Here is a 14,573-nt window from a genome sequence, read left to right on the forward strand (position 1 = left end):
TACATAAGAACATAAGAGAGTCTGCTCCGTATCTAACTCCACCTAATATCGCTGTCCATGAATTTATCTAGTCTATTTTTGAATGTGACAATTGTATTGGCACTCACCACTCATCCACCACTCTGTTAGTAAACCAATTTTTGCCTATGTCCCTGTTGAATCTGAATTTATCCAGTTTAAACCCATTCTGGTTCTCTTACCAACAAAACCTTATGAATATCCCCCTTATTTAAGCCCTTCATCCATTTATAAACCTTGATCATGTCTCCACGCACCCTTCGCCTTTTTAGAGAATGCAAGTTTAATTGTTTGAGTCTTTCCTCAAGTTTCTCAACCCTGAATCATCTTAGTCATCCTCCTCTGCACCGATTCTAACATTTTGATATCCATTCTATAGTATGGTGACCAGAACTGAACCGCATAATCAAGATGAGGTCTAACTAATGTTAAATATAGTTTGAGGAAGACTTGGGCTTCTGTTGCCAGTACCCTATTAGCTCGATTTCTAGCTTGAATGCATTGTGCCCTTGGACGGAGATCAGAGCTCACTAAGACCCCTAAATCCCTCTCGCACCCAGACCTACTTATGAGAGTGTCATTTAACAATAGTTATGTGAGGGGTTGTTCCTACCTACACTCAGAATACTGCACTTCCCTACATTGAACTCCATCTGCCATTTATCCGCCCAGTCATATAATCTGTTGAGTTCACCTTGGAGAATACTAGCGTCCTGATCTGACTCAATTGTGAATGGTAATTCCTGAAAAGCAAACATCACTGACATATTAACCCCTTGACTACAGATTTCCTGCAAGAAGACCTCACAGAGCTACAGGAATGGATAAAAAAGTGGCTGCTGCAATTAAATGAAAAAAATGTAGTCATGCACCTAGGGAGAGGATATCCAGCATACCAATACCACATGGGAAACCCCCCACTATCCACCACAGACGCAGAGAAAGACCTGGGAGTGTATGTTACCAGGCTACCAGTGAAGGCCAAATCCGTGCCAATCGCAGCGGACGGGTTAAAAGCTAGGCTGACCTGTGCGTGGTGAGTTTATGCAGTGCCTCTAATATGGACATCTGGGCAGCGATGGAGTCTGTAGGGCGGGAGAGGAGGTAGAGGATGGTGCGGTTGAGGCAGTGGTAGATGGATTCCAGGTTGATGCCCGAGGCTCTGCGCTTGGCCTGGGAGATGAGCTTGATGATGAAGTCAAACACCTCGTGTGGATCCTTGTTGAACATGCCTGGGGGAGGTAAGGAAGAGGTGGCTGGAGGGAGGGTGGCAAAGTCAAATCTCAGACACCTGGACATGGTCAGGAAAACTAAAAACTTTGAACAGTTTTTAAGGCAAAGTTTAGGGGATCAGTTTTTGGATGGAAATTGCTTTTCTTTGAAGTTAAGTTTATCTCTAAATCAAACATGTTGTAGCCTTGTGGAGAGAAGGAATGACTTTACATAACTGACTTTTCCCCGGCATATGCAGCACAGAGAAACACTTCTTTCCGGGGCAGCATCACTGGACATAGAACTCACCTGCCCACAGCTTGTCCACAATTCTGGCCGCCAAGTAAAACACGTTGGGAGCGATGTGCTGGATGGAGCCGCCAGCCACCACAGGCAAGGCCGCTCCCTCCCCAATGAGAATGTCAGCGTCCAGCAGGTGCTCCATGAGGGTGCCCAGGAGCTGTGTCTGGAACTCACACACCTGCGCCTCGCTGCTGTTCTCCGGGGTGGCCTGGGAGGGGTGGGCGACAGGATGGGAAAGCATTTTATTTGTGTATTTGAAAGTATTTTATTTCACTTTATTTTATTTGACAACGTGCATGCAGCCTGCCGTCCACTACATACCTCCAGCAGCAGGTCAATGGTGTGCGGCGTCTTGCTGGCTGGCGGCAGCGACAGGGAGTCCACCACCAGGTTCTTGAGGAAGTCCACCACCTGCTGCTTGGCCGGGTGGTTGGTGAGTGTCCCGTCACTCTCCCCGCGCACCACCATGTCCCGGCCACCCTGGAACTGCCAACACAAGGGAGGCCATCAGCATCATCTCCACTCCTTTCCACTTGCTAACACTTTCATCAACTCTCCTCTTGCCAACTCTCCAGCCTCTTAGAGTCTGCTGCAGTGTTGCCTTCCTTGAAATCTGAAGAACTCAATGTCCCAACCTTGCCATTAACCCCATGACTGAGAGTTTCCTGCAAGAAGACCTCACCAAGCTACAGGAATGGAACAAAAAGTGGCTGCTACAATTCAATGAAGAAAAATGTAAAGTTCTGCACCTTGGGAGGGGATATCCAGCACACCAGCACCACATGGGAAACACTCCACTATCCACCACAGAGGCAGAGAAAGACCTGAGACTATATGTTACCAGGCTAACAGTGAAGCCAGATCTGTGCCAATCGCAGCGGACGGGTTAAAAATCACCTAAAACATTCAACTTTTCCATAAATCCACACAAGTAAACCTGACTCCTCCGCTGCCCACCTTGTCATCATCCGGCGAAGTGAGGCTCTGGGGCTCCGAGGAGGTGGTGTAGGGGAAGAGGGAGGAGGCCAGGGCTCCCAACACGTCCCCAGAGAGGAACACGGGCAGGAAGTCACCGTTTTGTTGGTAGAGGAACCGAAGGAACTGGATGAGAGTGACTGGGTAACTCTGCAGCCACTCAGGGAGGTCCTTCCTGCAGGGAGAAATGATTTACTCAAGAGATATTTTAGCTTTTATGTTGACAAAAGAACAGTTTCCATAACACTGTACTGTGTTGATATGAAGTGCAGCAAAGTGACAGAAAGCAGGGCATGGAAGATAAAGATCTCACCTGAAAAAAAAAAGGCAGCTTACACATTAGGAAAAGAACTCAGGAAAAGATTCAGAAATGCTACCGAGGTGACCTTGGAAGAACTTTGGTGTTTGGGTTAAATATTATGGTCTAAACTTTTTGGGGCAATCAGTTATATTTAAATTCTTGCTAATTTTTGTAAACTAAAGAACCTCAAGCAATAATGTTTTCTAGCACAGGTAACAACCCATTCCCGTCTGTTAGTGGTCTAGCCCCCTCACTCAGTGGCATGCAGTCAAGAGAAGGCAGTCATTGCAATGCAGATGAACCTCTCATGTAAGAAGAGGGAAATATGCATGAGGGATGTGTGGCCTGCTTGTTGATGGCAGTGCCACCTCCTGCCACATCCAGGACTGTTTGACTTACTAAGAGTTTCCCTCTTGGCACTGAAAGATTGGGGCCATATGGTGCCATACATATTTAATAACATGTTAACAGTAAATATACTTTGTCAAAGAGAACAGGTGATTATAGGACCATTTTATTTAGTGGGGAAGGTTCTTTCCTCTCAGTTAGTGGGGGCAGCATACTGCAGGATTATGTTACAAGGCCTCACTTCCATACCATAAGAAGAAGAAAGACGGGAATCTCAGCAGAGAGCAATGATGGTGAAGAAGTTACTTGATAAAGAAGGGTTGGGGGAGGCACCAACACACCACTAGGTGGGGACTGGCCTGGGGACATCATGTCTCCCCAGAAGAGGACTCTATACTTCCTTGAACCTCATGTGTAGTGTTCAGGAGCTGGCAAACATGTGTAATGGACTTGTGGTTCTGTGTGGACGGTGAGACGCTGTGTCCTTAGAGAGCACCCGAACCACTCTGGTGCTACTCAGGCAAAGGGGAGACTGTCAGAGGGCCAAGCGGCTGACCACTAAACGGATGACTGATGTGATGTGTAATATTATGTGACAGAAATGTAAGTGAATGCCATCATGTTAGTTTGTTAGAGCCACTCCTGCCTCGGAACAAGGTGTAAGAAAAGCCTCAAGAGCAGAAGCAGGCTACAACTTGCTTGCCATGACATCAGTGTGGCAGAACAGCCAAACAATACCTACACACTGCCACGGCTACGAGTGCGCCACCTCCTGTCAAGGGAACAAAAGAAAACAAAGTAAATACAACAATCAAATAAGTGCTGCAACCAAACCAAAAAATAACACAAAATAATGCCATAAATATGATACAAAATAACACAGAAAATAAGATACATACAAAAACAAACAAAAACTTCCGATACAAAACTAATAATCCTCCAGAACCAGAGAGACAGAGGTGGACGCTGGGGAAAGGAAAAAGAAAGGAGAAAGGAGGGAAAGGGAGAAAGGAAAAAGGAAGCAAATGAAAAAGGAGGGAAAGGAGAAAGAAAAAGAAGTATGTATTTAAGCAGTACAGCGAAGGGCAGGAGACCGCAACACTTTGGTGACACGACGGAGAAGTGGAGAAGAGTGGAGAGACTTGGAGATAAGGATGGCGAGGGGGCAGCACAGACTCCTTATCCTTTCAATGTGTGCAAGAAAGTAGGCAACCATAAACACCGAGAAAGGAGAGACAAGCAGACTTTGGTGGTGCAGAGGAGCAGAGAAAAGCCAGAGAAGGGGTTTTGGGAGGAGGTTGAGGTGAGGGGCAATACAGACTCCTCCTCCTCCTCCTCCTCCTTCCCCTAAGTGAGAAAGGAGGAACAAGCAGACTAATGGAGTATAGAGCCTGTGGAGGTGTTTCTAGAGGAGGGTGTCTTGAGAGGCAATACAGACCCCTTGTCCTCCTGGTTGAGCATTGCCCGGACCATGGTGAGGATGGCAATGGCTGCCTCGGGACACAGGGACACGCGGCCGGAGATGGTGGTGGCACACTGGCTGGCCGGGACACCAAACACGAAGGTCCAGATGGTGTCCAGGTCCAGCTGTAAGAAAGGAAGACTGTGAAAGGGATGAAAGAATGTAGATACTGGATAACTTTTGCATTATAGAGTGGGACAGCATAGGGATGAGCCTGAGTATAGTTTTTTGTGCAAGGAAGAGATTAAAGTATGTGGTTAGCAAGGGATGGAGACTTAAAGAGAATACAAGAGAGAGGATGATTCTTAACCCCATGACTGCAGATTTCCTACCAGAAGGCCTCACCAAGGTACTGGAATGGAACAAAAAGTGGCTGCTACAATTCAATGAAGAAAAATGTAAAGTCCTGCACCTTGGGAGGGGATATCCAGCACACCAATACCACATGGGAAACACTCCACTATCCACCACAGAGGCAGAGAAGGACCTGGGACTGTATGTTACCAGGCTACCAGTGAAAGCCAAATCCATGCCAATCGCAGCGGACAGGTTAACAAGTGGTCTGGTAACAGTGTCTTTAAGAGATAAATAAAAGAGAATACAAGAGACTGATTAACTGTTGGTGTGTGGTGCTGACCTTGGTGTTGTTCTGCACATTCTTGACGGGTTGGCCAAGCAGAAGCGCCAACAGGAGGTAGTACACTTGTGGGATGTGAATGTGGTGCGGTACGAGCCATGTCAACACCTGGAAGCCCGGTACGTGCCACGCCTCCTCGCGGATTTCACTCAGCGAGCGCACCACCGACCCCACCGAGTAACCTGCAAGAAAAAGGCTTCTTCCTAGAGCTTCATACTAAATACACAAGACACCATTTAACACGAGACAGGCACCAAAGAAATCTGAGCAAAATGGAGGTGTTATTCTAGTGAGATCTATCAATTTGGAACTAGTGGGACTTTTTTGTGCCGTGTGTAAAGGAGTCAGCTCAAGGGTGCTATGAGGATTTCTGATATATATGCTTATTCCCTAAACAGCGACCTTGGGAGTGAAGAACAGTCAGCACCCACCTAGAAACTGTCCAGACTTGTTGCTGGTGACCTGGTGTGCATCCGTCATCCAGCCACCGTTCTGCGTGGCGTCGCGGAACTTCTGCAGGATGGAGGCGTTGGAGAGCAGCGCCACAAGCATGCGCAAGGCAATGAGTACAGTGGAGGGGTGAAGGTGACCCTGGGCAAAGAGCAGAACCCAGTCCAGCCCCAAGACCTTCACCACCTCCTCACAGAACCTGAACATGTGGGAAAAAAAGGCCATTAGAATATCTTTAACAACTGTGTGTTTCATAAACCAAGATGACTGCTTCTCTCTTCATGCCGTGATTATGATGAGGCTAGGAGTCTTACCCGAGGTGAATTGTGTTTTTGTTTGAGTTGTAGAGGAGGGAGTGGATAATCTCAAGACACTTGTTCCTCAGGAGAATGTTCCTCACAGACTGGCAGGAGGTGTCGCCATTCTCCTCACCGGACGTCTTCAGCTCAATGTGCTTTTCTGATATGCTGACGATAGGCAGCGTTGACACGATGAACTGACCAAAGCTGTCACGGGGGAAAGGAAATCACTGTAGGCACTATGGACAGACCAAACCTTCAGAGCATAGTCTCAAGCAAGACACAACATGAAACATATTTATGGGCATAAGAATGGAGCAGAGGATGTGAACCAAGGCTATGCTGACCTGAGGAGGTCCTGGGGGTGAGGGTTGTTAGCCAGGAGGGTGCTGAGCAGCGTGAAAATGACCGACGTGGTCTGAGATGAGAGTGAAGGCTGGTTGTTGGAGGCTGCCAAGGCAGCACTTGTGGCTGGGTTGTGATTGTTGTTGCTATTGAGAGAAGCGAAGGTGTTGGAGACGGAGGAGGAGTTGTTGGAGGGGGAGGTGGAGATTGCCTCCTTCCCCTGAGACTGTTCCCACAGCAGACGCAGCAGACGCTGGACGAGGTGCAGTGACCTGGAGAGAAACACACACTCAGACCCCAAACACTGCTGCCCTTTGTGCTCCTCAAGAACTCACGCTCACAGGTTATCAAACCCCACTAGCCTCAGCACACCAGGAAGTTCTGCAGTGCTGATGACATGCCTCTGACTAACAATATAATTCTAAGGTGAAAACACACACAAATGGCATGTTATCTTGGTCCAGCCTGTCACCCACAGTCTTTGAGGGACTTGAGAGGAAAGCCCAGCGAGCCAAACTGTTCACCCTTGTCCAGGCTCATTTCCAGCACCATCATGTGTCTGTCGTGGACCACTACACCAAGAAGGTCGTATAAGAAACATCACATACTCCAAAACTTCCTTGTGTCTGAGGGCCCCTGCTGTGGTAAGTATTTTGTGAAGTGGTGCCATCCTGCCAGGCCACCACGGCAACTCACCGCATCTTGCGCACGTTGTGGTGGCGCTCCCCAGACTCCCGCGACAGCTCCAGGAGGTGCTCCATCAGCGTGCGGCACAGCTCCCCCGGCGCATCACACCACACCTGCACATACAACACACACCTGTACTATCTGTCACTGCAGCAGCCCGGCCAGCCAGGCACAGACCATGCAGCGTGTGACACAGTCAGCCCCGGGCCCTGTGGCAAGGGTGTGGGGCACTCACCTCCAGGTCACAGAGCAGGTCGTTGAAGGCTGGAGTGTTGGGGATGGCAGAGGACTCCCGGGCCTCCCCAGAGCCAGCAAGACTCATGCACAGGTGCAGGATGTGGGAGTTGAGGAGACACTTTTTCCGGTGCAGCAACAGAGCCAGCGTCTGGTACCCAAGGCTCTGGTTCATCTCAACTTGGGCTGAAAAGAATATAAATATACTGGCATCCAACATTTTGGACATCTCGATGGTTTGGAATTTTCAGCCGAGGGTCATTTTTAGCTTTTTGGGGCAACACAGAAAAATTGGGGAAAAAGAAATTTAAATAATGAAAAATTGACTAAAGCAGTGAACTGAATGATCCAATTCCACAGCCTCAGCAGTCCCCGGCCCCCTCCTTCTCCAGCCATGCCTCCCCCGGCCCCCTCACCCCCAGCCATGCCTCCCCCAGCCCCCTCCCCCAAGCCATTCCCCCTTGGCCACACCCACCTGTCTTGCTGGTCTTGATGACGCAGGAGAGCGCCTTCACCGAGGCGTACAGGGACTCCACATCCTTGGACATGGCAACCAGGCCTGGCAGGAAATCAACAAGGCCACATAAGAGGTCATGACTGTCACCTTCATCACCGGATATCAGAGTTTAACAAAATATACAAATCATTAACAGGTGACTGGATAACATGTAAACTAACCACAAACCAACAGAAACAAAATATGACATTTCCTCAACTGGATTCACTTTTTCCGTTACCAAACATAATCTAGTCTGGGCAATGTGCAAGACTCAGGTTCATAACTGTGCTCTGGGCTTGGGTGGGGAATGAATGATATGACCTCATAACCTCCAGCTCCATTTCCTGTTCTTAGAGTGCAGGAGGCAGGTCAAGGACAGTTAAAAATCATGAAGTGGATGCAAAACCTGCCCCTAAAAATGAAGACAACAAAAGATAACAAAAGAGTGATCAATTTTGGTTTGAGAGGTCTCCTGATCCTCTCCTCTTCAAAGAGTTTAAGTTGCATGAGAAGGGACAACAGAGGAGGCAATGCCAATGTTTGCCTGTCAAAGGAATGAAAGAATGTAGATACTGGATAACTTTTGAATTACCAAGTTGGGCAGCAAAGGAATGAAAGAATGTAGATACTGGATAACTTTTGAATTACCAAGTTGGGCAGCAAAGGAATGAAAGAATGTAGATACTGGATAACTTTTGAATTACCAAGTTGGACAGCAAAGGGATGAGCCTGGGTATATTTTTTTGTACAGGGAGGGGTAAAGGCATGTGGTTAGCAAGTTGAGAAGGGCAGTTAGAGTGAAAATAGTGCCATGTGATAGCAAGGAAAGCACCAATTGAAGGCAGTCAGTCAGAGATGATGAGTCAAATGTTTCAACACGTCCTTATTTTACAGAGTGCACCCGCCGGCTCCTCCCACTCACCCAGCAGGACCGAGCAGCCTCCCACGTTGTCCAGCATGGCAGCCACCGGGCGCGGGCAGAACACTCGCACGCCAAGGTAGCCAATCACCACGCCGCCCAGGGACCTCGACGGACCACTCAGGTGGCCGGCAGAGTTGTGCACCACGCGGATGGGGGTTGCATTCTCGTGGGATGACATGCCCAGCTGGAAAAATTATTGTTACGTGTGATTTTTATGTGCAAAATTATTCTTACTATTATTATTTTCATTATTATTATCCTCATCCTTCTTTTTGTTCCTTTATGTTGCTGGTGCATGACCCAGGCCACACGGTGCAGCAGGGTGGCAAGGCTCTGGTGGCTGGGTGCGCTACACACCTGCTTGGCTATTGCCTTGTTGTCCACCTTGGAGTACATCTTCCTGATCTTGTTGAGAGTGAGGTGAGAGATGGCTGTGGCGTTGAGGCCGAAGATGACCTTCTCCTCAGGGACGACAGAGATGGCCTGCATGATCTGGCTGTCCACACCTTGTTGGGACGGGAAGTGTAATGGATGATGGTCAAAGGTCAATAACAAATAGTAGTAATGAGTATGAGTATGAGTAATATTGAGGATCAAGCGCCATTTCAGCCCGAAAAACATATTCAGTGTACAATTATGTTCCCCAGAGCCACCAGCACAAGAAGCTGAGGTGTAGGTGGGAATATCTTGACAAAAACCTTAGGCGTGTTTTCTCCACTCAGTGTTTGGCGCCTCAAATGGTTCAGTGAGGGTGTGAGCTTCAACGATTTTATGAAAATTATTAAAAATCCTAGACAGCTAACACTGCCTATCTGTGTTAAGTAGTGTATACAGTAATTATATAAATACATGTTAAGGAGAGGCCCACCTGAAGCACCTACCAGGGATTTGTGCTGCCTGCAGACTGCCAGTGTAGTGAGGACCAAGCTGGAACAACTGATTAACCATTTGTGGCTGCAGCACCTCCTCCACCAGGTGGCAGCAGCCTTGCTTCCACACCAGCTTGGAGTGCCTCCTGTAAGCCGGAGGAGTGCCAATGTAGGCGTACACAGAGGAGGCAATGGTCAGGTTGGCCGCCCCGCCTCCCGGGTTCTGAAGGATGTAGTGCAGCTTCTTTTGCGTGACCAGCTGCCCGTCAATGTAGATGCAGAGCGAGGAGTTCTTGAGCACTGAGCGGCTGAGCGAGATGGTGACGTGATGCCACTGGCCCTCCGTCAGCAGGTCCGGGCACCAAGTCCGGCACCCAAAGTCCCCCACCACGTCAGGCTCCCACTCAGTCACACCTGCGCCACAACAAACACACGCACACATGACACACTGTTATCTTGGCCGTGTGGGAGGCTGTCGAGGCAAAACCAAGATCAAAAATTCCATGAAGCTTTGCCTCACAGCCCTTGTAGAGAAGACAATGAAAGGTGTTACATTTTGTCTCTCATGGTGAGGGAGCAGGCGGCACAAGGCTGACCCCGCCCACACACAGCTTGGAAACTCCACCATAAGAAATAAATACATGGATGGAGAGATGGATAGACGGCTTGTTTTCAATAAAATAATTCATCAAATAATCAAATAATAAATAAATTGACTGATAATAACCCCTTGCCTGTGGATTTCCTACCAGAAGGCATCACCAAGCTACATGAATGGAACAAAAAGTGGCTGCTACAATTCAATGAAGAAAAATGTAAAGTCCTGCACCTTGGGAGGGGATATCCAGCACACCAATACCACATGGGAAACACTCCACTATCCACCACAGAGGCAGCAAAAGACCTGGGAGTGTATGTTACCAGGCTACCAGTGAAAGCCAAATCCGTGCCAATTGCAGCGGACGAGTTCAAAGTTAAAAAAAAGCTGATAACTCCTGAGAGGTGTGTGTGTGTCAAGGCCATGCCGCTACTGACCCTGGCCCGGCTGGGGGAAGTTTGTCTCGTGCGTGGAGACGATGAGCGCCTTGTCCCGTGCTGAGATGACCACCGACAGGCACACCAGGTGGTGGTCGCGGCCGGGCACATGGCGGACCAGCGTCAGCATGCGGACACAGTGGGGGTCAGTGCGCGGGTCACTGTACTTCTCAACACACACCCAGGTACTGTAGGTCAGGCCGGTCTGGGGGGGGAAGATCCTGTCTCCTGTGGGGTGGTGAGAGGCAGACAGACTCATTAGTGTCATCACCCCCCGGCCTCTCTCCTCATGAATTTATCTCACCTCTTGAAAGCATAGAGAAAATATAATAAGACATGATGGAAAGCTGGTGTGAAATGTGGTAGGATGAATTTGTTTTTAGTGGAGAATTAACAGACATTTAGGCCCATCTCTGCACCTGTTCCTGTGTTAATATTTTTTTTTTTTTTTTTTTTACAACAAAGGAGATGGCTCAAGGGCAACAACACAACAGACAAAAGTAGAGAGTGGCCAAAAAAGAAGTCAATTTCGGGTAGAGAGGTGTCTTGATATACTCTAGTAACATAAGAACACAGAGTCTGGAAGAGATCAGTCGACTCCTACACAAAACAGCTTCCTTGAGCCTACCACTCCTTGTCCTCTCTATTCATGATATAATTTGACTTCTTCTTAAAAGCATCTATCTTACTGACACTTACCACATGTCCGCCTGGTCTGTTCCACTCACCCACCACCCTGTTAGTAAAGCAGTTCTTGCCTATCTTACTGACACTTATCACATGTCTGCCTGGTCTGTTCCACTCACCCACCACCCTGTTAGTAAAGCAGTTCTTGCCTATCTTACTGACACTTACCACATGTCTGCCTGGTCTGTTCCACCCACCCACCACCCTGTTAGTAAAGCAGTTCTTGCCTATCTTACTGACACTTACCACATGTCCGCCTGGTCTGTTCCACTCACCCACCACCCTGTTAGTAAAGCAGTTCTTGCCTTTGTCTTGAAGTCTGAATTTACCTGACAAGCTGATTACTATGAGTCACACCTTGTCCTACTATTGCCAAAACAATATCAGTCAACAATACCTTTGTCAACCCCTTGACTGCAGATTTCCTACAGTCAGATCTCACCAAGCTACAGGAATGGAACAAAAAGTGGCTGCTACAATTCAATGAAGAAAAATGTAAAGTCCTGCACCTTGGGAGGGGATATCCAGCACACCAATACCACATGGGAAACACTCCACTATCCACCACAGAGGCAGAGAAAGACCTGGGACTGTATGTTACCAGGCTAACAGTGAAAGCAAAATCCGTGCCAATCACAGCGGACGGGTTAAAGCTCTTCATGCACTTATAAACTTGAGTCAGGTCTCCAAGCACCCATAAGTCTTTCTAGAATCTCGAGGATGTATACTTAGACATTTCAGGCTGTCATTGTGGGGCAAGCTTCTAGCCCTGGGTGAGAGGAGATTCGGCTGCTGACTATGGTGAAAAAACAAGTCATTTCATGTCCCTCACCTGTGCCGATGCCACCAATGACGTTGGGTTCAGTGGAGGAGAGCGCTGAGCCCACCACGGAGCCTCCACTGGCGCTCTGGGGTGCAATGGAGGGCAGGAAGAGGCAGCCAAATCCCTCGGCACTCATGTCAAACTCAACAAAGGAGGGATACACCAGAGTACCAACCCTGCAGAGGAGACTTTCAAAGTATTATTTAGGTAATGCTAGTCACATGGCACTCTCCTTCTATTTAACTATGAAACATAATTATATTCCTATCATTATTGCATTATACTTGAAACACTGTACTAATATCTACCTCATCAAGACCATCAGTTATAACCTCTTTCTACAAGTATCTTTGCCTCTACTAAAGTTTACAAGAGTAGTATTTTGGTAAAGAGTCAACCCCTTCACTGTGGATTTCCTACAGTCAGACATCACCAAGCTACAGGAATGGAACAAAAAGTGGCTGCTACAATTCAATGAAGAAAAATGTAAAGTCCTGCACCTTGGGAGGGGATATCCAGCACACCAATACCACATGGGAAACACTCCACTATCCACCACAGAGGCAGAGAAAGACGTGGGAGTACATGTTACCAGGCTACCAGTGAAGGAGAAATCCATGCCAATCTCAGTGGACGGGTTAACAAAAATTGTTCCTTTGCCTGCCTCATTTACTGTTAACAAATATGTATAAAAATGTCAAACTACACTCCCAGGATTCCCCTCGGCAAGGAAGGTCTACATCCAGGGCAGGGCAAGCATGACAGCCTCACCTGAAGTCCCTGGGCGTTGTCATGGAGACCAGCGTCTTGATGCGGGTGAGGGGCACCGGGCCGTTGTAAGTGGCCTGGCCCTGGCCCAGGTCCACCTCGTCCAGGCTCCGGCAGTTGAGGGGGTTGCCCAGACGCAAGAATATCCTGGGGATGAAAAAATAAATAAATGAATAAACAAATACAAATAAAATAGCCATAAAAATAAGGATAAACAATAAATAAAGGAATGGAACAAGGCAAGTGTTGGACAGGTGGGTGGTGAGTGTTGGTGCCCACCTGAGGTCCCTGGGGTGGATGGCCTGGGCTGCCAGCCTCTCAAAGATGTACTGTAGGGGGGGGTGGAGGGGGTGGCGCTCGTTGACCAGCGCCTGGGAGCAGCGGGACAGCAGGTCGCCGGCCAGGCCCACCTCACACATCAGCTGCTGGTTACGCTCCGTCCTCACCAGGGACTGGGAAAACAGTGCACACACAAAACACACATAAGATTACAAGTTATACAATAAATACAATGAAATAAAACTACAATATGTATAATAAAAATACAATAAAATTCTATTAATCTGTAATTTTTTCTCCAGAGCGTCCTACACTCCACAGCCTGGACCACTAGTACTTTCACAATATAATTTATCACTCTCAACAGTCAATTTCTTTATAGTTTTTGCTAAGCTCCTTAAGCCTGAGCCTTCCCCGAGCCTGGCCTGACAGAGGTGGTGTTGGCAGTACCTTGATGAGGTGTGCCGTGTACAGCTGGAGGAGGCAGGCCAGGCGGGGGTGTGCAGGGTGCTGGATGGAGGGCAGCAGGTGCAGCAGGCTGGTGATCACCCCGGCGTGCACGATGACGGGCTCGGCCGGCATGGGGCCAAGGTTGAGGCCGGCTACCGGACGCTTGTTGCTCGGGGAAATATCCATCGCTTTGTTCTGTGGAAAACAGGATCAGGTAGAGGTGCAGGAATTTTAGATCAAAAGCAACACACAGAATTGGCTACATGCACAGTGGCACACTCGGCCACCCAGAGAACTGTCACAGAGGTGCTTTTCCTGGTGAACTTGAATCTTTTTCTAGTTTGGGATTTTGGAATACACTCATTCCTTGTGGATGTGAAGGTTTACATTTATTTGTGGCACATGTGGCTGCTGAGTGCCAAATGTACACAGAGCCACACCTGCCTCGTGAGCGGCAGGAGGCAACATCTGAGGTTCTCTCTCTCTCTCTCTCTCTCTCTCTCTCTCTCTCTCTCTCTCTCTCTCTCTCTCTCTCTCTCTCTCTCTGATTAATGCAGAATCACTTAGGTTTAAGGACAGACCACCTAGTCTGGACCATGGGGTCTGTGTGGTCTGATTTTCTATGTAAATCTCTCAATATATCTCTCTCTCTCTCTCTCTCTCTCTCTCTCTCTCTCTCTCTCTCTCTCTCTCTCTCTCTCTCTCTCTCTGCTACACTCCCTCTCAGCCTTCCTCCATCTCTAGTTCTTCCCTGCCATAACAAAGTCTCTCAGGGGGGAGGTATCAAGACACTCCTGCAGCAAAATATTCTCACTGTCCTTGGCATGGTCCTTGGTCTACTTTGTGTTGGCCAGCAAGTCACAGAAATATTCCTGACAATTTTTCTTTTCTCACAATTTCTCACAATTTTTTTACTGGGCCTGCCTCCTCTGCTGTTCAAAAGAATAACTAAATAACTAAATAAGTAAGC

The 14,573-nt window shown here is 48.1% G+C and overlaps 1 protein-coding gene across 6 annotated transcripts in view; it reads right to left on the reverse strand.

Annotated features, from left to right (window-relative positions):
* The window catches only part of LOC126987534 (WD repeat and FYVE domain-containing protein 3-like), a 56,409-nt gene that overhangs the window by 24,697 nt on the left and 17,139 nt on the right, over positions 1–14,573 (reverse strand). For 4 of the 6 annotated variants that reach the window (XR_007740981.1, XM_050844544.1, XM_050844541.1 and 1 more), the window contains 21 exons: positions 13,604–13,798; positions 13,154–13,326; positions 12,878–13,021; positions 12,116–12,294; positions 10,597–10,824; positions 9,574–9,975; positions 9,050–9,198; positions 8,693–8,876; positions 7,747–7,830; positions 7,273–7,457; positions 7,047–7,150; positions 6,353–6,622; positions 6,021–6,212; positions 5,688–5,905; positions 5,257–5,438; positions 4,596–4,744; positions 3,900–3,929; positions 2,491–2,683; positions 1,855–2,019; positions 1,540–1,741; positions 1,046–1,250 (listed from right to left, as the gene is read on the reverse strand). Coding sequence is in view for 5 of the 6 variants with exons in the window: in XM_050844544.1 (XP_050700501.1) it covers positions 1,046–1,250; positions 1,540–1,741; positions 1,855–2,019; positions 2,491–2,683; positions 3,900–3,929; positions 4,596–4,744; positions 5,257–5,438; positions 5,688–5,905; positions 6,021–6,212; positions 6,353–6,622; positions 7,047–7,150; positions 7,273–7,457; positions 7,747–7,830; positions 8,693–8,876; positions 9,050–9,198; positions 9,574–9,975; positions 10,597–10,824; positions 12,116–12,294; positions 12,878–13,021; positions 13,154–13,326; positions 13,604–13,798 (3,833 nt within the window). In the remaining variant the exon portion in view is untranslated. The remainder of the gene's footprint in view (positions 1–1,045; positions 1,251–1,539; positions 1,742–1,854; positions 2,020–2,490; positions 2,684–3,899; positions 3,930–4,595; positions 4,745–5,256; positions 5,439–5,687; positions 5,906–6,020; positions 6,213–6,352; positions 6,623–7,046; positions 7,151–7,272; positions 7,458–7,746; positions 7,831–8,692; positions 8,877–9,049; positions 9,199–9,573; positions 9,976–10,596; positions 10,825–12,115; positions 12,295–12,877; positions 13,022–13,153; positions 13,327–13,603; positions 13,799–14,573) is intronic. The other 2 variants (XM_050844542.1, XM_050844543.1) reach the window with 2 other exon arrangements.

This window comes from Eriocheir sinensis, chromosome 65 (genome assembly GCF_024679095.1).
Source record: "Eriocheir sinensis breed Jianghai 21 chromosome 65, ASM2467909v1, whole genome shotgun sequence".
NCBI lineage: Eukaryota > Metazoa > Arthropoda > Malacostraca > Decapoda > Varunidae > Eriocheir > Eriocheir sinensis.